At 44.2% G+C, this 24090-nt stretch overlaps 1 protein-coding gene across 2 annotated transcripts in view; it reads right to left on the minus strand.

Moving 5' to 3' along the window:
* The window catches only part of Rnf20 (ring finger protein 20), a 38173-nt gene extending 21084 nt beyond the window's left edge, over positions 1-17089 (minus strand). For both annotated transcript variants that reach the window (XM_013119618.3, XM_013119617.3), the window contains exons 1-17: positions 16956-17089; positions 16548-16700; positions 15620-15774; positions 14199-14366; positions 13888-14035; positions 13422-13604; positions 10651-10769; positions 8197-8343; positions 7431-7508; positions 7127-7246; positions 5148-5327; positions 4550-4685; positions 4107-4228; positions 3615-3985; positions 2416-2533; positions 1137-1286; positions 531-743 (exon numbers count right to left, since the gene is read on the minus strand). In XM_013119618.3, coding sequence (XP_012975072.1) covers positions 531-743; positions 1137-1286; positions 2416-2533; positions 3615-3985; positions 4107-4228; positions 4550-4685; positions 5148-5327; positions 7127-7246; positions 7431-7508; positions 8197-8343; positions 10651-10769; positions 13422-13604; positions 13888-14035; positions 14199-14366; positions 15620-15748 — 2382 coding nt within the window. In that variant the 5' untranslated portion in view covers positions 15749-15774; positions 16548-16700; positions 16956-17089. The remainder of the gene's footprint in view (positions 1-530; positions 744-1136; positions 1287-2415; positions 2534-3614; positions 3986-4106; positions 4229-4549; positions 4686-5147; positions 5328-7126; positions 7247-7430; positions 7509-8196; positions 8344-10650; positions 10770-13421; positions 13605-13887; positions 14036-14198; positions 14367-15619; positions 15775-16547; positions 16701-16955) is intronic.
* Positions 17090-24090: the final 7001 nt, after the last annotated feature.

Raw genomic sequence — 24090 nt, forward strand, 5'->3', positions numbered from 1 at the left:
TCTACTGTTGACTTTTCCCATGAAATTTTCAAAATATATTGAAGATTATGATTACTGAAGGCTTCAATTTTTCACATGAAATACCTCATGAATATTCAGAGTTTGGGAACCTAAATTACAAATAGAACATTATATTTACAGATACTCACCTTCTATAGCTCTACTAATCCTCAAAACATGGCCACTCCTACCAGAACATAAACACTTGACTCAAACCAAATTTAACTCCATTTCTTTCAGAACAGCTAAAAGTTCTGAAGTAGACTTTTTCTTGAAATCAATCCACAAAGTAGAATCAAACAATCCCAACACGTTTAAAGTAAAATCACACATCCACTTCTGGCCTCTCACTCACAAACTCTCACCCCAAAATCTAGAAGCAACCAAGTCAGAACAAACACTATGTGAGACTCTAACACACACTTTAGCTGGTAGCACTTTCGTCACACACAAAGAAGCCATGGTGATCAGCTTTCATGCAGACAGATCCCTACTTCAACAGAACAGAGAACTCCACTCATCCAAGCTACCTGAGTCTTCAGTGTCAAAACCTGATCAGCCAGCTCCTCCTTTTCCTCTTTAAGCAACTTATGGATCTGATTGGACTTGATTCGCTCTGACATCAGCTTGAAATTTGCGTCATCTTTCTCCCGCAACTGCTGCATCAAACGGATGTTCTGCTCCTGCATGTCCTCAAAGGCCTGTCCTGTGACATCCATCTCAGAGAGGAGAGCTTCTTCCTCCTAAAATGAGGATCAATTAGAAAATTTGCTAATGCCAAAGATGAGCAGAGGAAAACAGAACTTCCTTCCCTCTGTTCACCTGCATTAATCATAAATATAAAAACTTGCATTTTCTAATCACTATATCCTTCGATCCCAGTCAGCAGAGAAAGAAGAAATCCTCAGTAAACAATGTCTGAAACAACAGCTAGTCCACTGAACGTAAAAATAAATTCTCTGCCATCAGATACACAAAGCAAAATAGGGAGGAATGACAGACAAGAACTTCAATGTAATAACAAAGAAAATGATAAAACTATGAATAGCAAAGAGGAAGGATTAGTCAAACTGCACTGGCAGTGACTTCCCTTTCAGATTTCTACTTGAAATGCTGGCAAACAAGTGCCCACCCACCTGCTTGGCCATGGCTAACTTCTTCTGCAGGTATTCGATCTGCTCCTCCACTGCCCGGATCTTCCTCAAGGCATCCTCATCAGCCATTTTCTTGTTCTCTTTCTTCTCCTTATCCTCCAGATCCTTGAGTCTTTGCCTGAGATCCTCCAACTACAGGAGGAAAAGATCATATGAAAACTAAGAGAAGCCACCAAACGCTTCCAAAAGTCAACGTTATGAACACATAGACCACATAACCAAACACTAAAGAATTACGGAACAGGATAAATGATAAACTGAGAATGATTCAATTTCGCACACCACTCAACATCATTCCCGCATTTCATGCACCTATAGGCAGATATTTTGCCTACTACACATAGTTTTCTTAGGAAGTATTCACAGTCTTCTCCTTTGGCCTCAACTTTTCAAGAATAAAAACTTTTCTTTTGGGGTGGAGATGGAAGTACAAGTCTTTAATCCCAGCACTCAGGAGGAAGTCACATGGATCCCTGAGAACTGTAGGACAGCCAAGGCTACATAGAGAGACCCTGTCTCAAAAAGCCAGAAACAAACAAACAAATAAAACAAACATTCCTCTCAGGGCTGATGGGATGGCTAGGTAGTTAAGAACACTGGCTGATCCTCTTGAGGATCCAGATTCAATGCCTGGAAACCACATGGCAACTCACCAGCATCTTTACCTCCAGGTCTAGTGCTCTCTTCTGGCCAGGCACACAAGTACAAGTGATGCACAGACAGGCAGACAGGCAAGAAAAGCATCCGAACACAAAGGAATTACAATACTAACCCTCTCAAATGAAGCCAGAAAAAGAGAAGTACTACAATAATAACAAACACAAACTGCTAAGAATTTCTCAGGACCAATTAAGGAATGAAAATTTTAGAAATCTACTACAAGTTCTTATAATTTTTACATATCTTACTATTTTGCAGAGAATTTTAAAAGGCGTATTTTACAGTCTTTTTGTTGTTGTTGTTTGTTTTTTGGTTTTTTTTTGTTTGTTTGTTTTGGGTTTTGTTTTGTTTTTCCTTTTTTGAAATAGGGTTTCTCTGTGTGCCCCAAGCTGTCCTGAAATTCACTCTATAGACCAGGCTGGTCTCAAACTCAGAGATCAGCTTGTTTCTGTCTCTCGAGTGCTGGGATTAAAGGTGTGCACCACCACATCCACAGACAAAGTCGCTAAGTTAAACATTAGCAGTAAAGATGAAAGTACAAAAGACAAGCCCACAAATGAAGACTGTCACCAGAATGGCAGGTGACAGAAGGCTCAGTTACCTCAGCCTTTGACTTCTTCTCGGCTGCCATTAGCTGCACTTTGTCTCTCTGCTCCTTGGGGGCAGAGCGATACATATCTAGCAGAAGTTTCATCTCCTTCTGGCTCTCTTGTGCTTTCCTGTGACAGGGTGGCAGAGGAAAGGAACAGCAGTGAGAAAACAAAGGACATCAGAGCAAGAGCACTGGGGACGGAACACAATGTTCTGTAAGTTTTCTCCGCTGCGTCACCAGGAAAGACAGTTTCATAGGTCACCAATAGACTTCTGGGATGTACTAGGAGAGCACAGAAATCTATACACATGCGTCATTTCTCTGTTCAACTCTGCAACATAACGTTATAAACTACGTAACTGTGGCACTGGTGACATAGGCACATTTAAGTGGGGCCACTCAGAAACTCAGAGTTTGTACACAGATCTGGGATCTAGTTAGTCAAATCATTCAAATGGTTTTCTCTTTTTAATAGGGGGGAAATGGGTTTACTTTTAAAAAAAATCAAAAAGTAGGAAATTTTAAAAGTTTAAAATAAACTGCTCATCCTAGGATTGGCAAATGGCAGTTGTAAACATCAACTGGAGACTAACACACCATCTCTTACTAAATTCTTAAGCTAAACTACATGTGAGCTCAAGTACTTTAAGCACGTCGAACCCTTAAATTCAAAGTGTAAACCATGAAAAACAGAGTCAGAAAAGCCAGTTCCACCAGACATTATTGTTTACGCAGGAGGACAGAGGTAATGTTGCACTGAGTAAAACTATCCTTCTGTCTGAATTCTGCAGGAGGAAAGTGCCTAAGGAATTCTTGGTTTGGGCTGGCATACCTCCAAACCAGTCAACTGCAATGAACTAGAGATGTAGGATAATTTAAAACAGCTGTAATGCCAACAAATTACCCAAATCTAAAAGCAATCATCAATTTCCAGTATTCTCTGGTGTACTACTTTAATGTGATATCCGTTCTCTTAATATGAACTCAAGAGAAGTAAAGGCTTCATCCAAGAGCAGTCTGGTTCCTAACCACTCAGCAACACTGTACAATATAGCCAGGTCGGCCATCTGGCTACATCTCCAACCGAAAGCTGAAGCCATGCTAACTGTACATTAAGTGCATCTGAAATGCTAGGGAAGGGCTGGCTGAGCACACCACGAAAGGACGTCTCCCTCAGGTCCCAGCTCTGAGCCCTGCAGGCAGCTTACTTGAGCTCAGTCTTCAGCTGCTTCATGACCTCTGCTTCCTTCTTCCTGCCATCGTCATGCTTCCCTTTCTCCTTGTCCTTAGCACAGTCTCTCTCTTTTTCTGACTCTTTCAGCTTCTGTTTCTCTCGTTCTCTCTCCTTTTCCTTCTCTCGTTCTCGTTCTCGCTCTCTCTCTTTCTCCCTCCTTTCTCGTTCTCTCTCTTCTTCATCCCGTTTGGACTTAACTTCACTGGGATCCTCCTGAGAGGCCTTCGATGCTGAAGAATGAGTGGACAGGTCCTCAGAATCCTGCTTGAGTTCTGTGGGTTCATCCTTGGGGTCCTCAGTACTAGACTGAGACTGCAGGAGGGCACTGCCACTGCGCAGACGAGTCTAGGAGACAAAGCCAGGAGAGACACATGTCACCTCTGCGGAGCACCCTGCTTCCCTCGCTCATAACGAACGCCCTTACCATCACCATGGCAAACTACGCTTATTCCGCTGCTCCAGGTACCTTGTTCAGGTCAGACTGTGCCTCTCTCAGTTTCCGTTTGTACCTCAGGACCTCCCCCTTCAGCTGGTGGTTGTGATTCTGGAGGCTGCTAATGAGATGGCGCATCTCCCGGTTTATGGGACCTGAAAACAGCAGCGGCGATATGAAGAGCCTTGAGAAGAGCAAAGGCTCACAGGAGTCAGCTCAGAGCAAACCAGGAACTTCTGAATAGCAAGAACAGGTACCAAAAAAAATGCTCTTTCTCAGAAGGTGAAAATGAAATTGCTTGAGTGAATTAAAACAAGCATCCAGGCTTTGGATCAAAATGAATTACAGGATTTAACTCCAGGTACCTCGCGTATTCTGAGTTAAGTTAGAATTAACAAATCCCCAAATCCCCCGTTTTATTTCAAAGAAAGAATGTACAACAGACAGAACACAGGGTGGAGGAAGAGTGATCTGACCTGCTTGTTCGTTGGCAGCAAGGGTTTGCTCAAACTCTATCCTCAGCATCTCATACTCCTTGCGGACTTGGGCCAAGGTATCTTCCAGCTGGATCACTTCTGTCCTCAGTTTCTTATGCAGACTCACCTCATCACGCTGCAGATAAAGAACCGATAAAACGTTCATATAACTGTATTCTGTCTCCTAAGTTCAACCTGTAACAATCTAAAATGACTGGGGAAAAAAAGAACTGCTAAAGGAAGAATGCTCACAGATGTGATTTAGAAACAAGGCTTTAGAACCTGGTCAGACACTGAATAAATACAGGAAATGGCATCTTGCTCTGAGATTACATTTCAGTTGGAGAACAAACCACACACTGTCCAGAAGTAAATATAAACTACCATTAAAACTCCAACTACCTTAAGGACTATAGAAGACACAAAAGTAAACATAAAAATCAAAGTTTTAGCTTCAAACTAATTCACCTAAAGTGCATCAAATGCCACAACGGCACACAATCACACAGAGAAGACAAAGCAGACGAGGGACTGGCTGGCTCAGTGGTAGAATGCTGGGTCCCATTCCCACTAGAGTCACAAAGGAAAGCTCAGTTACCTCAATGAGCTCCACCTGGCGCTGATGAGTTCCCCGGGTACCATGAAGCAGAGTCCGCGCTTCATCCAAATGGGCTTTCAACTGTAGACTCTCATTGTACAGGACAGAGAACTGTGACTGCATGCAGCGGTATTCTGGAGTTTCCTTAACCACTTCCTCTACTGCGCTCCGCAATTCCACCTTAGGAGGTCCAAGGAAAACGCAAGTCAGAACCAGAAGGAAGCACATATCTTCCCCACGTCACTTAAACTCACTGATAGCCTCATACACTTGAAACCATTACTCAGAACATTAGGAAGTCTATACTCTGCTCTTGAATAAAACTCAGTCCCTGCATAAACTAGGTCACCCAGGACTATTCTGATAAGTGTTTCACATTGTTTCAACCCCAATCCAAAGAAGCTAGAATAGTTGCTGGAAGAGTTGCATGAAACTTACCTGACCAACACATTTGTTCCAAACACACAACGTCAGACCCTAGTAACTAGCTGTTCTTTATTAACTGTCACAGAGAAAATATTTCTGACTGCAAGTAAAACCAGTCATGTTTTTTGTAAGCAACAATATGCTTTAATTTCCCAAGAATTTCAATGAAGTTCTCACTTTCAGTTCAAATATCTTTACTATTTGTTAACTTAGATAGAAACTATAAATAACAGGCTATGGAAGACCTCCAGAAGAATCTTCTTTGTTCCCCTAAGACTCTGCAAGGGGAAATTCTAATAGGCAGGACTGAATACCAATGGATCACTAACCCTGCATCTACAGGAAACTATGGAGCCAAATCCATGGCAACAAATACCATGTGACGGACACTCCCGCACAGCATGCACATTTTATCTTACAAACACTCATTCTTACCCCACTCACCCTGATAACTCTACTGCTCAGTTTTCCAACCAATTCTAAGTCAGAGAACCTTGATTTAGTCTTTGAATCTCTACTAGCTACTCTAAGTCTGTCTCAGAACAAAACTTGTACAGACAAAAAGTACAAAAGCAAGTGAGTACACAGCACACCAACAAAGCTGCTTTTCTCCCTGGTTTTACTGGAAGAATCAAATCAGAGCTGCACAGAGTTAGGATATACGGCATGGTGTCCTTTTAGACAAGTTCTGTGTAAAATAACTACCACTAACAAGCCACTTACCATGTCAGCTCTTTGTATACTCAAAACATTTAAGATCTGCTCTCCAAGCATATTGTAAGTACACAATACAGAATTATCAAATTCTTCGCCATACTGTACATGCGGCCTCCAGTGTTTACACAAGCTGCAACTGAAACTCTGGGCCATACAATAGGAACTTCTCCCATTGTCACCATTCTATTCTCTGCTTCTTAAGAGACCCGCTCTCTTAGCATCCATACTTCAAGTAGTGTCTGTCCTATGTCACTTAGCACAATGTCCTCCAGTTTAGCAATGCTACCACAAATTAAGTTACTTCTTTTCAAGGCTGAATAACATTGCATTGTACACCTATACATTTTCTTTCTTTGACTCATCTTTGGTTAAATGCACTATTTGTAATGCTACTATAAAATGAGATCATTTCCATAAAGTGTGTTGTTCTACAACTTAGCTGAACCCATCTCTAGTTGTCAAGGGCCTCTGTAGTCCCTGTATGTGAGATCCTCACACCTGCAGAGACAGCTTTACTCCTTCTTCTCCAAACTTTCCAGCCTGGAGCCCTTGTCTCATTCCTACCCATTGCTTGTAGCTGACCTTCTGTATAACACTGACCAGAAAGACAAGCGTGGCTGTCCTAACCTTGCCACTCTTCACAGGCATGAGCAGTGAGAGGGTTACAAACGGCCTTTGCTTTGTTAAGGTGCATGGCGCTACACCTAATTTGTTAGGCTGTATCATGGAAGAGGCTCAATTTGTCCAAATTTTTCTTGTCCCTCACAGTATGCAAGTTCACATGTTGACGAACAAAACACTTGCTTTCTCTTGCCCTTCAGACTTGTGCCTCATACCTTCAACTTTTCATTCTGTGTAGTAACCTCTTCAAAGTCTTGACGAAGTTTCTCTAGCTCACAATGTCGGTTCTGAGCCAACTCTTTGTTCTCCTCAAGCTCTGCATTCATCTCCTCAAACTGGAAAGGATCAGGAAAACAGCAGATAAGAATGAAGAAAAGGACCCCTCACAGCCCAACTCATGCTTCCCGTGTTCACTGCTCCTCTTGCAAATGCCATCTGTTGCCTGAGAACCAATCCCAGTTCCTAGGCACAAGGCCTGTTCCCAATGAAACAGCACATCCCCAGTGGGGCAGACTTTACCTTCCGGGCATTGATGGTGATTGTACCTCCATAGAGACTGCTCCCTGCACCATACACCTTATAGCCTTTTGAATTCACCTACAGAGGAGAGAGACCGGAAGATTTCAGTTGCATGAGAAAGATGAGTCCTGAAAAAGAAGCTTGTGTGTTTGCAGTAGATGCTAGTTACTACAGACATACATACAACTGGTCACAGTATGCAGAAAACATGGCAAGTGCTCAACCAAAAACAGGACAGCGTGAAGGGGAAAGTGCTTGCCTTACCCTTAGCTGAAGACATATTGGCAGCTGATGGCTGCTAAGGGAGGGAAAGTCATTTTTCTTTGGGGCTGAGGCCCTGGTATGTTGCCCACCCATGAGCATATATATAGCAGTTCTAATAGGACTGGGTGGGTTATTAAAAAAAAAAAGATGTTTGGAGTGGCACTTATGGAAAAGAGTTCTAGAAGAACTGCATGGAGGATGGACAGAATAAAAACACATTGTGTACATGTATGAATGTCTCAAAGAAAAAGGAAAGACTATTTTCTAGAAAGATAATGGCTGACCAGTTAAAAGCACGTGCTGCTCCTGCAGAGGAGCCCAGCTGAAGCTCCAAGCATCTGCACTTGGAGACTCAACCCTGTGGAACCCAATGCCCTCCTCTGGCCTCCGGTCACTGGCACACACAAGACACACATTCCCTTCTCTCTCACACACATGTACACACATAAATAAAAAGTAGCTTCATAAATAATTTTGAAAGCCTTTATAAAACAGCACTGACCCGTTCTAGGACTTCAGCCAGATGTCGGTTGAGCCGCTGTTCTCTCTTTCGAATTTTGTCAATATCCCACTGCAGGTCATCAATCATGGACTCCAAGACAGATACCCGCGACTCAGCCGTCTCTACTTTACCCTGCAGCTTACAGAACTACATCCCAAAGACAGGCATTCAGAAACAACAAAAAAAGATCAAGTCAAAAAAGTTCCAAATTAGCCGGGCAGTGGTAGCACACGCTTTTAGTCCCAGCACTCGGGAGGAAGAGGCAGGTAGATCTATCTCTGTGAGCTCAACCAGCCTAGGCTACAGAGCGAGTTCCAGGACAGGCTTCAAAGCTACACAGAAAAATCCTGTCTCTGAGGGAAAAAAGAGTTCCAAATTCCATAGAATTAGCCCTTGCTCATGTACAATTATTGAAAAGAATTATTCAACACCCAAGTGTAAAAAAATAGTCATAAATAAGAGTTGAACAGTTGAACTGTTACAATCACGCAAACAAGCAATTACTAAGAACTTTCGCACAAGAGAAAGATCGCTTAACATTCAATAATCTCTCTACCCAAGAAAAGTATCATTTCCCTATTCAGACCACATGCTCATCAGAAAATGAAGATTAAAAAAAATCTGGCATCAAATATTTTAGAAAACATGAATTCAAACCAGTATTACTACCACCTTTCTCATTTCTCTCTCTACATATCCACAAATGATAATCCTCATAGAACAAAATGGAAACTTGCAGTGCTTTTAAGCTGACTCTAGAGCAATTTACAATTAGGTTGTCTGTGAATGTGAGCATGTGTGTATATGTGTGTGTGTGTGTGTGTATACACTCATGCATGCGTGCATGAGTGTCCAGGTATACATGTGCCACAACTTGTTTTATGGAGATGAATAACCACATAAATCCTTGCCTTCCATCTTGTTTGAGACAGGATTTCTTGTCCTATGTCACTTGCCAGTATCTCCAGTTTCCGCTCCACCTCACCTCAGGGACTGGAGTATTAAGGATTCACATTACTGCATTCAGGGGGAAGTAGATTCTGGGGATCTCAACTTTGCATGACAAGTGTTGTACCCACTGAGCCATCTCCCCAGACTGATTCTGTTAAGGGGCTATCAACCAGCTAATGCTACTCAGCCTCCTAATAATTACAAAACTGCTCCACACTCCCATTACTTTCTATATACCTTTAGGCTATTTTTGTCTGAAAGTCCTCCCATTAAGAGAGGGATCTGTTCCTCCCCTGGATCCTGGACAACTTTAGTGACCAGCAAAAACAATTCCTAGGCTATGCCAGAAAGATCATGCAGGGTCGTTTTTGTGTCTTAGAACGCTCAATGTAGGAGGTCAGCTGCCATTTAAGAACCCTGCGGGTCCTCCAGCTGGTGACTAAGGTACACTCCCAGCTGACAGGCAGCATGAGCAATGAGAGCAGGCTCTACACGGGAACCCAGGGAACAAAAGCAAGCTGCCCTTGTTTACCACTGCTGAGACCTGGGAAATGCCTCAAACGGAGACCTTCCCATCTTGTTAATACCTAGTTACTGCCCTAAAACATGACAATCCCATTTATTTGTAAATGTTGGTAAACTGTAATTGTTTTGAAGATTCATGAGCATCCAAGTTTTATTAACTCCCCAAATAATGCTCACACAGCCAGCCAAGTAAAGAACCTGGCATTAGAGCTCAGGAAAGAATGCAGGGAGCCATGGCTCTGAGATTAAACGGATTCATTGGCAAATCTCATTTTCTAATCACCTGCTCTGATGGCTTGCTAACTTCACTTGTTTCCCCACCGGTTATCTTCATAAAGTGCTTAATGTTGGGCACCAAGTGAAGAGCAACTACTAAGTGACTAAGTAGCACGAAAGTTTAGTAGCTGAACCAAGGTAAGTGAAATTTCAGCGCGCAATCATCTGAGTAACAAAATAATTAGAAGCATGAGAGGAATCGTCCATGCTTTCTCATAAGCATCTTGTGTAGATAAATGCCCAAATCCTGCCATGTGTTAGTCATGGAACAACTTGTGGCCTAGTCTGGAGGGAACACTCACATCCCCACGTTCCTGTGGCATCACCAATGCAGAAGAGTTTCCTTACCCCACTCTCCGCTGAGTGTTCACCCAGCTTTCCTCAGTACCATCACTCAGTCTTTTATATGTAAGGCAGTGAATTATTTAGGGATTTACAATTTTTGTTATGTTGTGACATTTCTTCCCAATGATGAAGATCCCGAGCTATTTATGACACAGAGGCATGAGAAGCATTCAATTATTTTCTTCCTTTAACCTTTTCACAGACTTTGATCTCTCGGAATTGACTGTTATTGCCTCACACGCTTCAGTATCAACGTATACCCTCTAGAATGAAGGGACCTCTCAAAGTCCTCGCAATTCTGACTTGGTGTCAGCCAGAGCTACTAAGAGTGACTCTCACTCCTTTCTGGTGAAGTACCTCCTGAGACATGGTGTGATGCTTCTCCTGAAGGAGGTCTGTCAGCTCCTGGAGCCTCACATTCTCTTGTGCAAGGAAGGAGTTCAGCTCCTGCACCGCTTCCTCCACTATCAGGGTATCTGAGAAAGAAGGACTGCACTTTAGTTTAGCATTGATAGTCTAAGCTTTGAAACTGTTGAAACTGTCTACTGCACCAAAGCACTGACCCGCCAGCTCACCTCACTGTCCCGAGAATGACAGAAAGTAACCGAGTATTTTTTTAGCTCACAGATAGTCAATTGGTTAAGTATATGAGTCAACCTGGACCACCATTTACCCTCACCTCTTTCTGTTAAGACAAATGGCTTGAGCAAATAAATGAAAGACATATAATTTTATTCACATACAATTTCTATCACCAAGAATGGACACACACATTCGAATTTAGAATAGACACGATTTCTAAGCAGTGTCAAAATTAAAGCAATACAACTTTATTCTTTCTTTGAGGCAATCACAAATTCCTATTATAAGTTAATACCAACATAAAGCATCTATCGGGATGAGGAGACAGGAAGCAAAATTTTTATCTTCAAATAATAACATAAAATCATGAGGAACAAATAAAACACAGCAGTCACCTAGCAAAACATTATGTTAACTGTAACCCTGAAGCTCAAAATAAAAACTATACCGAATATTTACAAACGCACAAGCTACACCTTTAGAGTTTATTATGCTGAATTCATGTGTTAAAAATTAGTCACAACTATTACAGTTCAATCTAAACTCCTACAAATGAAACCAATTATTCTTGGAATAAAATGTATAATGTTGCTTAAAAAACAAATTACCCAGAGAGAATGATATTGGGGTTCAAACTCCAAGCCGAAAATCAGAAAAGCAAAGTAGCGGGCCACTAGCTCTTACCACTACCTCAGGCTGAATGGGCTGACCCTGCTGCTTCTCCTCAGTGTGGCGGGAGAATCCTGAGACTGAATGTCTTCCTACCCTCAGTGTGGCTGGAGAATGAATGCCTGATACTGAGACCCTGCTCCTGTCTTACACACCTCCCTACTGCTGGGATTGAAGGCATGTGATCCCAAGTGCTGAGATCATCTTTGTATGAGCTGTTTCTCTTTAGGACTGGATCAATCTTGTGTAGATCTGGGTGGCCTTGGACTCACAGAAAACCATCTACCTCTTAATCCTGAGTCCTAGAGTTAAAGGTGTATACCACCACCTCCTAGCTTCTGGTCACTGGGATTAAAGTTTACACCACTGCCTAATCTCTGTATCTTGAGGCTGACTTTGCTTTCTGAATCCTCAGGCAAGCTTTAATAAATCAAAAGTAATATATCACCACAATACAATTTATATCTTTAGAATTTATTACTTCAATTAATGTTAAAATTAGATTCACATCTATTACAGTTCAATCTAAATGTTGTAAACAGAACCAATTATTCTCATGACACACATTATTCTTTACAGTTGTTAAGGGGAATGTGTCCCCACACTACCTGATGCCATTGCTTGTGGAGGGCCCTAAATAAGGATAGCATAATAGAAGCCATCTTAATATTCATACTGCATTCTTAGAGGCTAGCACTTAGCTAAGTCCCTATGTCTCTGTGTCTGCTTATCTTCCTGCACAGCATACTTTCAAGGCCTGTGGTCCAGGATCTCCCACCCTTCTGCCACCTGGCCTGCACTCCAGACTCCCCCAGCTGCAGACTTGTGTCCTTGGAACACACCCTGCCAAGGAGAACTTCTGCTCCCCCGCCCTTCTGCTTCCTGCCCTACTTAAGCCCTGTTGGTACTTTCAATAAACGAGACCTGATCAGAACACTGTCTTGTCTCTGTCTCTCCCGTCTCTTGTTCCCCCATTCTCACTCCCTCCCTTAGAGTCCCCGTTGACTGACACTGCAAGCCAGGGCAATTGTTCTCATAAACCTTACAGAACAGGCCAGTCAAGTCATGGGTTCCCAGTTTCCATCTAGGACTGCCCACCAAAATCATTTGCAAAACTTTTATGGGAGACAATTCCCTGGGATCCACCCCAAGCCTACTAGTTAAGAATCTCCATGGGCATAGCAAAATAAACGCAAAGTGACTCTGAGTCAACAACCTGAATTAAGGACTAGTGCCTAAATTTTCGTTTTTTCTGTATCTTAAGTTCTGAAGACAGGCCCTAAAACTCAATAAAAAACCCCATGAGTGCTTAGTAAATTAATAAATAAGCCATACGTCTAACTCCTTTAAATCAAGGTATTTTACCTGCACTTGAGAAAGAAATCTGTCAGAAATGACTAAAGATCTTTAGTCATTTTAGTACACTCTCTATACTGTCTGAACATAATTTCTCTATTAAAACTAAGTATTCCAAATGGCAATTTTATTGTAACACATTTCTATCCATTGGTTTCATATTCTATCTATCTCTTCAAACACTGGAGTCATACTTTACTACCTCATCTAACTCTCTTGAAGAACATCAAGAATAAAAGAACACATTAAAACTCACCTTTTGAAGTCAGAACAGTCAGCACTAACTCTGTTACGTATAAAAGTTTATAGTTAGCATGTCATGCTAATTACACTGAGAATCACATGGTTTAAAACTCCAAGAAATGTAATTAAACTGAGCTCTCTTCTGTTTTGTGGTGCTTGGGATAGAAGCCAGGGCCCAACGCACACTAGCCACATTCTACCCCTCGGCTGCACCCTGAGCCTCACAGAACTGAGCTGTCCCCTCCCTGAGGCTCCCTGTCTCCAGGTTCTCTCCTCACCTCCACTGTTCAGTTTCCGGGATAAGAGTTCCACTTTTTCTTGCAGTTTATCATAGACAGTCACAATCTGGGACACAGCCCGGCGGGAGGACTCCACACGCTCCTGAAGCTGCGACTCCATTTCTTCACTGGAACTACTGGCCAAGGTAGCAAGGAAAGAGAAAGCTGGTTCTTGCCCTTCCCCTGAGAACATGGGAAGAAAAAGAAGCCCCCAAAATTATAAATCTGTAAATAGCAAATTTTCCTTCAAATGGAGAGCCTTAAAGCAAAGTTCAACTTTAAAACCTAAAGTAATAATGCAGTTACAGAATTCCTCCCAAAGACACAGGGAGAGAAAAAGAAGATCCAAATTATAAGGCTAGAAACAGCAAAAATCCCCCCCCCCCCCACTGGAGAGCCTCACAGCAAAGCTCAGACTCGGCACCCAGGCAACTAATGCAGTGACGGATTCATGGCCAACACTTGCCTCTCTCGCGGTCATCTTTGCGCTCCTGATTGCTATCAGAGTCAGGCTCTGGTTCTGGCACAACCAGGGCTTTCCTTTCTGTGAGCAGGTCTCCCAAACCCTGGTCCAGATCGTAACGTTTAAGGATGATACGGATGTTTTCATCAAACTGGAGAGGAACATGCACAGTTAACAAAGAAGGGGGTGGGAGGGCCAAGGGCTGAGCAACAAAGAGCAGAAAGGATGAAGATGCTATAGGAATCTGGGTGAGCACACAAAGCAGAAAGGATGAAGATGCTATAGGAATCTGGGTGAGCACACAAAGCAGCTACCTGGCTCCAGTACCGGTTCACAATCAACAGAGAGGCATCGTCAGTGGCCTGGCGTCGCTCCAGTTTTTCAATGTGTTCCCGAAGCTCATCTTCAATGGCCTGTCTCTGGTCCAGCATTTCTGCTAGCTTACGATTTTTGGATTGCAGTGTTCGAATGTCTAACTCCTCCTGCCCCAGGAAACCAGAATTAGTCTCCACAAAGAAATTAGACAAACGAGCTGTTAAACTCAACAAGCTCATAACAGTTCATTAACTTTTTTCTATAAACACACAAAACTTAACTAGGGCTAAAGGCACAGCTCAGCTACAAAAGGCTTGTCACACAAGCGCATGTATACTTCTAAGAAAGCCAGATACGGTGGCACACACTGCAATCCCAGCACAGGGAAGGTAGAGACAGATGCATCCCTGAGGAGAGCTGGCCAGCCTAACCTAATTGATGAGTTCCAGGCTTCCATTTATACATGCACATGCCCAGATACATGGCATACACAAAGAAGTCTTACAACTAATGATTAGGTGAGGGGGACGCAGGAGAAATAAGTGAACAGGTGTCTGATCTGTAAGGAAACGGCAGCTATGGTAGACACGCACCATCTATCTCACTGTTCCGTTAATACAAACCTCCACCACGTAATACAACGCTGAGTCTCTACCGTCCGGCAAGTCCACCGTCTAACCCAACAGTGCCATAACTCCGGCTTCTAGCTCCTCGACACCACTCTTCACTCACGCAAATCCCACACTGCCCTCCCTGTTTCATGCGCTTCATCCAATCTGTCAGGAATCCCATCTCCGCCTCCTCCTTGGTCCACTCCACAGTGATCTCTCATTTGGACAGCTCTAACGTCCTTCTGTTTGCAGCAAATATTTCTGTGCTGCTTTGTCAGGCAGCCAGGTTTAAACAGCAGGAGTGGACAGCTCCATTCATACTGCCGGAGCTCACAACTCAAGGGTACACTGGATTCTCACTTTTCCTGTCTCCAAACCTCAGCCGGCTCACAACACAAACTTCAAAAGTGCATAAAAGGAGTTATTACCTTCAAAAGAAACATGGGCACAGGGCAGTAATACAGGCAGTGCAGCTTAGAGTTAAAGCTGAGATCACCCCCTAGGCCTCTGATTTGACTGTCATTCAGCACCAGAACTCTCAAAAGCTAGAGCACCTCAGAACGTGGCACCAAATTTTCAGCAAATGAAAATGCTAACTACTATAACAAACACTGCAGTGGCCACCAGAGTCTCAGAGGAACACAGAGGGACACCTTGCAAACACAGAGCAAACATCAGCACTTCAAGAACTGAGGTCACATCATCATTGCATCTGCTGTCCTCTTCTAACGCCTCCCCTCTAACTCCCAAGGCATCCGTAACTTAGTTTCAGGTTACAACTGACAGAAGCCAAGCACCGTTTCTCATACCGTTGAAGAGACACCTCCTAGCTTAATTGTTTCCACTGTGGTTCCCGAATCTTCAACAGCTGTCTTTTTCTCTGGAGGCACAGATGTGCCTGGCTCTCCAGCAGCTCGTTTATTTCCAATCCCTGACATCTTGGCGTAAGATGGCAGTGTCTTTCCTGGGTGGAAAAAAAAAAAAAAAAAAACATGAACTGAAATAAGATAAGCAAACTCAGCCACAGTACAGAGTGCCTACATATAAAAACTAGCAGGTTATTCCACCTGTAGCAGCACCAATCCGAAATCCAGGGGGGTGGGGACCTGTGAGAAATGGGCACTGGATTGACAGGATTGTCAATTTCTACATAAGATGTTAATAAGACATAATAGTCAGCAGGGCGGTGGTGACACACGCCTTCAATCTCAGCACTCTGTGAGTTCGAGACCAGTCTGGTCTACAAGAGCTAGTTCCAGGACAGCCTCCAAAGACACAGAGAAACCCTGTCTCGAGAAACCAAAAAAAAAGGAAAAGAAAGAAAGAAAAAGAAATAACAGTCAAAGAATGAAGAAACGGAATAAACTGTAGAACTCTTCACGTCCTGAGACGCAGAGAAAAATAAAGAGGACAGTTCATTTATGACAGAAGTTACCGGTGAAGTAAGTGTTCGGAGCCTCAGCCCTCAAAGAGATGTGGGAAATGTTAGCTAAGTCGTTCGCTCATCCTAAACAAGTCAGTTATCTCTGAACCTGTTTCCTAAACCAAGGACAGCAACGAAGCTTGCCAGACTTAAAACTGTAACGGGCAGATGTCGAACAAACACTATGCACGCCAGAAACGCAGGCGCTCTTACAGTTCCTTTTTCCAACGCTCCCTTCGCTCTGGGGAGCCGGGCGGCGCACCACTCCCGTTCCTTCGCCTGTACAAAGGAGGTACTCCTGTAGTATCCCCTACCTGACTCCGGTCCCGAGGCTCAAAGGCGACAGGGGGGACGGGGAAGTCCTTTCGGGAGAAATGCGGCCATCACGAAACCCCGCCGGGCCGGCTCCCGACTCCCGGCCCACGACCAGGCACGGGCGGCACGCAGGAAGCTGGGTGGGACCTGGCCTGCAGAGAGAGGAGGCGGGAGCTGAGCAGGGAGCCCCAGCCGCCTAGGAAGCGGCCCGCGAGCGCAGCAGCCTCCGGCGTGGCCAGCTAGTCCGCCGGCCTGGAGGAGGGGGCCCGGGAGCCCGCCCGGGGGACGCCCCGCCAGCGCAGCCCCGGAGCGCCCGGCGCCAGAGCCAACCCGGGCTCCGCGGGGCGCGCGGCCCCCAGCGCTCACTCACGGCGGACCGGGAGGGGATCCCACCCCTCACTTCGGACCTGCCTGCCTGCCGGGAGAGGGAAGGAGCTTCTCCACGGAGGCGGAGGCACCGAGAGGAAGTAGGGAAACAGAAAGGGAAGTTGCTTCAGCTCCGCCCGTCTGCACGACCAGAGGGAACGGGCGGAAGTGACGCGCGAACGGCCGCCTGGCGGAAGTGACGCGTGAGCGCAGGCCGCAGAGAGGGCGGGGCGGGCACCGCCTTCTGGGTGACGTCTGGGAGGGGCGGGGCCTGGCCCCGGCTGCCGCCCGGATCCACGGCGGTGGGAGGAGCTTCCGCCCTTTGTTCGCGGGCTGCCCTGGGAGCCGTCTGTACTCCCGGGAAGCGCGATACAACGTTGTCTGTGGTTGAGGCGATCCTTGCTCGTCCAAACTGTCCAAACTGCCGATTAGCTGAAGATCCCGTCAGTCTCCGGACGGGCAGGCGCAGACACCTCAAACAACTTTGTTTTTTTTTTAAGGCGATGAAGCGTTCTGCAGAAAAAAAACAACATCAAGGGATTTGACCGATTTCTGGTCTTGTATGATTTCCTTAAGCGGAATTCTAACGGGACAGTGGTGGTGCACGCCTTGAATCCCAGCACTCAGGGGGCAGAGGCAGGCGGATTTCTGTGAGTTTGAGGCCAGCCTGGTCTACAGAGCGAGTTCCAGGACATCCTGGAACTCTGTCTTGAGAAACCAAAGGGAAAAAAAAAGTTGATTTTTTTAAAGGCATTGTAATATTAGAATGATAATCGATCTAACCTGCTGGTGAAAAACTGTCCAGCTTCCAAAATTGTGGCCAATTACCCAGTGACGTTGGTTAAAGCTCCAGAAATGGAAGAGTGATTGTTGCACCTTTGTAAAACGGTGTATGTAGGTATGTTTGGATAAAACCAACATCCACACTGAATTTCCCGTAGTGTGAAGAACGCGATGTGTTCCCGTACTTGATTGGTCTTAACTATGCATGAGAAGGTCAACCATGGACAATTCATGTTGTCTTGGACTACAGTACACACACCCTGGTCCTGAGGAAATTGTCTGTAAATGGACTTCACACTCCCATTTCGTGAAGCAGAAGGCTGGAGACTTGTTTCCTTAGCCCACCTGTTGAAAAGGCCACTAAATGCCAATCAATGGCTGATGGTGGGGCTAGTTATAAGTCACTTTCTGCACGAAATTATAGAGATCACTCCCAAAGCTGTTAGACACAAGGGACCAATGTCTGCACTGGGGTTTCAGTTCCTCCCCTCAGACGTAGCCTCCATGCACGGGTACTTACTTAGGAGGACATCAGAAACAGAAGCTCCCCTCTGCCATTCCTGGCCAGAGAATCAAAGGGCTGCTGCTTCGGGTCTCTGTCCTGGGCTGCCTGTCCAGTTTCTGTCTTCTCATCAGTTTTCTCCCAGGGATCTTGGGTGAGGACTGAAACTAGCATCTGTCACTCTTGAGAACCTAGCCAGCAAACTGGAGTTGTAATACTGAAGAGACTCTCAGGAAAATGGAAACAGGTCAGCAAACCGAGTCACCTCTGACTCTAACTTTAGAGTGCTAGAGAAAATACTGAGAGAACAAACCTTTCTAGAAATTTTAATGTCTCACCCTGTGAGTGACCTTTATTCCCAGCCGCTGCTGAAGTTACCATTTTCAAAAATTCTAGCAAGTTTTCTGCCACCTTCACACATTGTCAGGATTTTCTTCGAGATCTCACACACACACACACACACACACACACACACACACTCACACACACACACACCACACACCACACACCACACACCACACACACGATGACAGGAAAAGAGACCAGCTTGAGGAATTGGCTCCTGAGATTATGGGGAGGTTTTGGTAAATTGAAATTTTGCAGACCAGGAAATGGATGCAATTGGAGTCCAAAGACAGTCCACTGGTGGAATCCTCTCCTGCTAGAAAAGAACAAGGTATCCATCAGTCTTTTTCTTTAACATTAAGGACTTCACCTGATTGGATGATGCCTAACAAGTTAATGGAGGATAATCTTCAGACCACTAATCTGTTAGTCGCATATGATTCCACTTGTATATGTCTTGTCATTTTTCTTAATATTATAACTTAAGTAAAATAATAATATTTTCATTTATGGGGGAATTTTTGTTTGATTTTGATACAGAGCCTCACACTGTACCCTAGACTGGAGAGAAATTCACCATGTACCCTCAAACACCATGAGGCTGACCTCAAACTTGTGTGCTAACCTCCTGAATACTGGCATCATTGGCATGAATCACCATGGTCAGCTGTCTTTCTGCTGAAAGAAAGTTTCATCATTGGTGTCAAGCTGACCACAGACTACCTACCATAGGTTGGTCTTGAACTTACCGACTTTCTACCGTAGCCTCAAAAGTGCTGGCTACACAAACATGTGCCACAATTCCTAGCTTGATTCTTTTTTTAAAGGGGAAATGGGGGTGAATTTCAAATAGTTTTTGAAGTTTTTCCAACTTAGTATTTGTTGAAGAACCCAATTTGACTTCAAACCTGTCTTCAGTAATGACAGAATTCTGCCACAAGGTGGCAGAAAGACATGTTTTTGTCTGGTCCCTAGTTTACAGCTTTGGTGACAAGGTACTGTTCTTACTGTCTTATACACTGAGAAATCTGAACAACTAACGCTCTCAAGAAACAAGGTGGAAATGTTCTATGGAATTGTCCGTGCCGTTTTTTCTAGTATCTGCATATGTTTTCCTGAACTGCTCTTTTCTGTCTCCGTGCATCACAGCATTCCACAGACTCTGGATTGCCTTTGTGTCCAACATAGAATTCTGAAAGTTCCTTCTTCCGTCTTTAGGAAAGTTGCATTGTACCTAAAATGGCATTGCCTGCTAAACAGAAACAGAGGTTGCCCCAGATCCACCCTAGACTCGTCAGAATGGCCAGCAGAAAACTCTTAGGAAGTCAAAGCTGTTACTTTTTTGCCTGTTATGCTTCCTGTCTGGGCAAATGTAAGCATTGCTGATGTCGGGGTGGGGGGATAGTGGTGAATGCCTTTGATTCCCACACTGGGAGGCAGAGGTAAGTGGATCTCCATGAGTTCAAAGCCAACCTGTGAGACGGGAGGCCAATGGAATATGGAATATAATATATTTATTTACATGCAAGCTGGGGGACAGAAAGCATGGCAGGCTTCCAGAGGAAAAGAGAGAGAGAGAATACTTATTCTTTCCTTAAATAGCCCACCTGTCTAATCTTCATATCTCCACCCCTTTTGGGCAGATAGCTTTGTGGGGCTCGCCCCTACAAACCTGGTCTACAGAGCGAGTTCCAGGACAGCCCGAGCCACACACAGAGACCCTAATTTCGAAAAACCGGGAAGAAAAGGTATTTCTGGGCATAGTGATGAGCAGCTCCACCCAAGGGTGCTCTGAGAAGCCAGCCTTTCTTTCTGCCATCTTCCCTACCTTACAGCAAGCTCTGCACCCTTGCTTCCTCTTCCCCAGATCTCCAGGCCACGAATGTACACTCTGCCCAACTGATTTGTGGCAACTGTGACTGCAAAAGCCAGGCTGCCCTTCAGGGAGAGTGAAGCCGGGGGGACTTAGCAGAGTCTGTGGAAACAGGAGAGCTGCTAGGTAGTCACACATTGTACAGGAACCCCACTTCATTTTAGGGTCTCCTGATGGCTGGAAGGGTGTTTTGTGTTAACCATAGATTTGATCGTTTAGGTCCTTACACCACAGGGCATTGAATGTTTGGGTTTCTTTCCACACTACAGTGCAGGAAGAGCTCCAGCAAAATAATGAAGTGTCACATTAAATGTTATTTGGCTTTGTAGCTTCATATTTTACTTGTGGGTATGCTTTAGCTTATATGTCTAGATAGGCTGCCATGTGACCCAAGTTTATGTTGGCGTATTTTTACACTATAATGAAAATGATTTAATAGATCACCAAGCAGGATGGTGGTTAAGAGATCAACAAAGGATTTGTTTTCTTTCCTTTAAAGGGAGACCTGTACGTTTAAATTGATTTCAAAAAACTTTATTACTTAATTACATATAAGCCGTCTTGTATGTTTTCTTCCATTCCATATCTTTTAAATTATTCTAAGACCAATAAGGTAGAGTTGATGTTAAATAATCAGATATAATATTACATATGATTTAAACACGTTTTGACTCCAAACTTGTGTAGCAGGCTTTCATGGACTGCTAGCCCCAAAATCACGACACAGACTTATTACTTATGAAAGCTCAGCCTTAGTGTAGGCTTGTTCCTAACCAGCTTTTATAGCTAAATTAACCCGTGTCTACTAATGTACGTGCTGCCATGTGACTCATGGCTTCTGCCTCTTCCCTGCATGCTCTGCTTCCTCTCCTCCATCTTCTCTGGCACCTCTCCCCTACCTGGAGTCATGTCTTCTTTTCTCTCTACCCACAAATCCTGCCTCACCTCTTCCTGCCTACCTATTCGCCATTCGGCTCTTTATTAAACCAATCAGAAGGCACCTTGGCGAAGACACATCTTCATAGTGTACCAAGAGATTACTCCACAATAAACGTGTATTAAGCTTGTATAAAGAGTCCAGCATTGAAGCTCAGTGGGTAAGAACATTGCTGTGGGCTTAGCTCCCAGCAGCCACATTTGTGCCACTAGCTAAAGGATCTGACCCCCTCCTTTGGGAATGAAGCCTGCACTCAATGCACATGCATACCTGCAAGCAAAAAACTCATTCACATAAAATAAAATGTAAAAACCACACAGGTCCAGTGCCTTTAGAAAGGAGTTTCTGCTCTCTGAAGGTGTAAGGCCAGTGTCAATGAAAAGGGGTTCTTAAAACAGTGGTGTATTAAAATTGTCTTTAAATTTAAATAAAAATTAATTTTAAAAACCTGTGGTGTATGGCCAGAATCAGTTCTGTATGTTCCAAACGTGAATAAAGCTGATTGCATGACTGACTGATGGAGTTACCTACAGGGTTATGAAATTGGTGAGACATCATTCCAACCCTTGCTGAGTCCTCTCGGGTAGACTGCTGTCCCTGTACCACCGGCATACCTGTGGCACTACACAGCCAACTTCCCTCCCTGTTGTGAAGCCAAAGAGCTCATATCACACACTGATGTGTCACATATTCGCGTGATACATTGTGAATTCAAGCTGTGTCTTATTCCTTGCTGGCAGCTCAACACTTGAAGCTCCATCTTTATTACGGGATGGCATAACTAAAGCATCTCTAAGACAATAAACCTGAGTTCTCATTTGCAGCAGAGGGAGTTCAGGGTTTCCCAGCATATGTTTCTTATTCTTTCCAAATATGGTTCCTAGGGGTAACATTCACTAGAGCTAAGAGCAGAAATTAGGATTCATGTCCTAGCTTAACAGTTAGATTTATTTGCAAGTTGTAATTAAGCACAGTTGTAAAAGTAACCAGGTGCCCAGGAAATAGAGGTTTTAAAAGCAAAGAAGTAAGGATAATTATACTTGAATGTTTCACATCGTAGAAATATTTTAACAGTGCCTTGACCTTTCAAATGATCAGTTGACCTTGAAGCCTACTTTCCTTTGAGGCCATCCAAATTCTCTTTTTCTGTTTGTCTATTATTATAGTGTCTCCAGATTGATGTAAGTCATTTGGGCTGGAGAGATGGCTCAGCAATTAAGAGCATATGTTGCTCTTCCAGAGGACCAGAGTTCAATTCCTAGCACCCATGTTGGGTGACTCGCAACTTTCTATAACTCCAAGGAATCCAACTCCTCTGGCCCCCAGACACCTGCACACATGTGTACATACAGAGACACATAATTCAAAATCACGAAGAAAATGTCTTCACTTTGAAATAATTCATTTTGGGTTGATGCATTTGTATGCACTTTGTGTTATGGCTCATGTATACATTAGATAGTGATCAGCTCAGGCTAATTTCTGTGTTCATCTGCCTAAACGTTTGTCATTTCTTGGTGGTGTGTACCTTTCTACTTCCTGTCCCCTAACCTTGGTATTAATTAATAGCAAAGAGATCATGAATGGTTTCAAGCTGCCAGGTGCTAAAATATCCGAAGAGGATGGAACAGCTTTGTTTATTTTTTTCTTTTTATGAAGTGTCTAACTTTTAAATGAGTGCCAGTTTCTCAGTTTGTACTCAGAGCTTAGAATATATGAGACCCAATGGTCTAACTAGTTACCCATTCCAGAGAAAACAGAATCATGGTATGCTTTTTTTTTTGTTTTAAAAGAGTTTTTTATCATTTTTATTTTAATTTTAAATAGCTTGTTTTACATGTCAATCCCAGTTCCCTCTCCCTCCCCTCCTCCTGCACTCCCCTTCCCCCCCCTCCCACCCTATTGCCAAATCCTTCCCCATAGGGGATATCTAGAGTCTGTCATTTTACTCTTGGTAGGGTCCAGGCACTCCCCTAAGAGTCCAGGCTGAGAGAGCATCTCTCTTTGTGCTATAGGCACACGAAGACAGTTTGTATACCAGGGATAGACACTGATCCACAGCTCAGGGCCCCATAGGTTGCCCAGGCCTTCTCACTGACACTCACATTTGGGGGGTCCAGATCAGTCCCATGCTGGCCTACCCACTGTCGGTCTGGGGTCCAAGAGCTCTCCCCTGTTCAGTTCAGCTGTCTCTGCTGGTTTTGCCAGCCCATTCTTTGCCAATTTGCTCATCACTCCTCTCTCTCTGTCACTGGGTTCCTTGGGTTCAGTTCAGTGATTAATTGTGTGTTTGCCTCTGCTTCCATCAGTCACAGGATGAAGGCTCCCGGATGGTTATAGACATCAAGTTCATTATCAGGGATGGGCATTCGAGGTGGTCCCTCCACTATTGCTTAGCTTGCCAATTGGTGTTATCCCTTTAGATCACTCGAGGTCACTCTGGTGCCTGATCTGTCTTCGAACCTATGATTCCCTCTTCCCCCTATTCTACCCCCACGCCCTCAACCCCCTGTTCCCCCATGACCAGGATAGTGCCAGTCTGCACTTCCACAGATAGAGAGTCTGGGAAACAGGAAACAACCTAAAAGATATGCATATATGCATAGTACCCAAGAGAAGAGGATGGAGACAAGATCCTCTGAATGGATGGGGAACACGGCGAGGGGTGGGGGGGAGTGGGACCTGGGAAGAAGAGAGGGGGTGAAGAGGAAGGGAGTTGGTCATGGTATGCTTTTT

The sequence above is a fragment of the Mesocricetus auratus genome, unplaced genomic scaffold (genome assembly GCF_017639785.1).
Source record: "Mesocricetus auratus isolate SY011 unplaced genomic scaffold, BCM_Maur_2.0 Super-Scaffold_6730, whole genome shotgun sequence".
Lineage (NCBI taxonomy): Eukaryota > Metazoa > Chordata > Mammalia > Rodentia > Cricetidae > Mesocricetus > Mesocricetus auratus.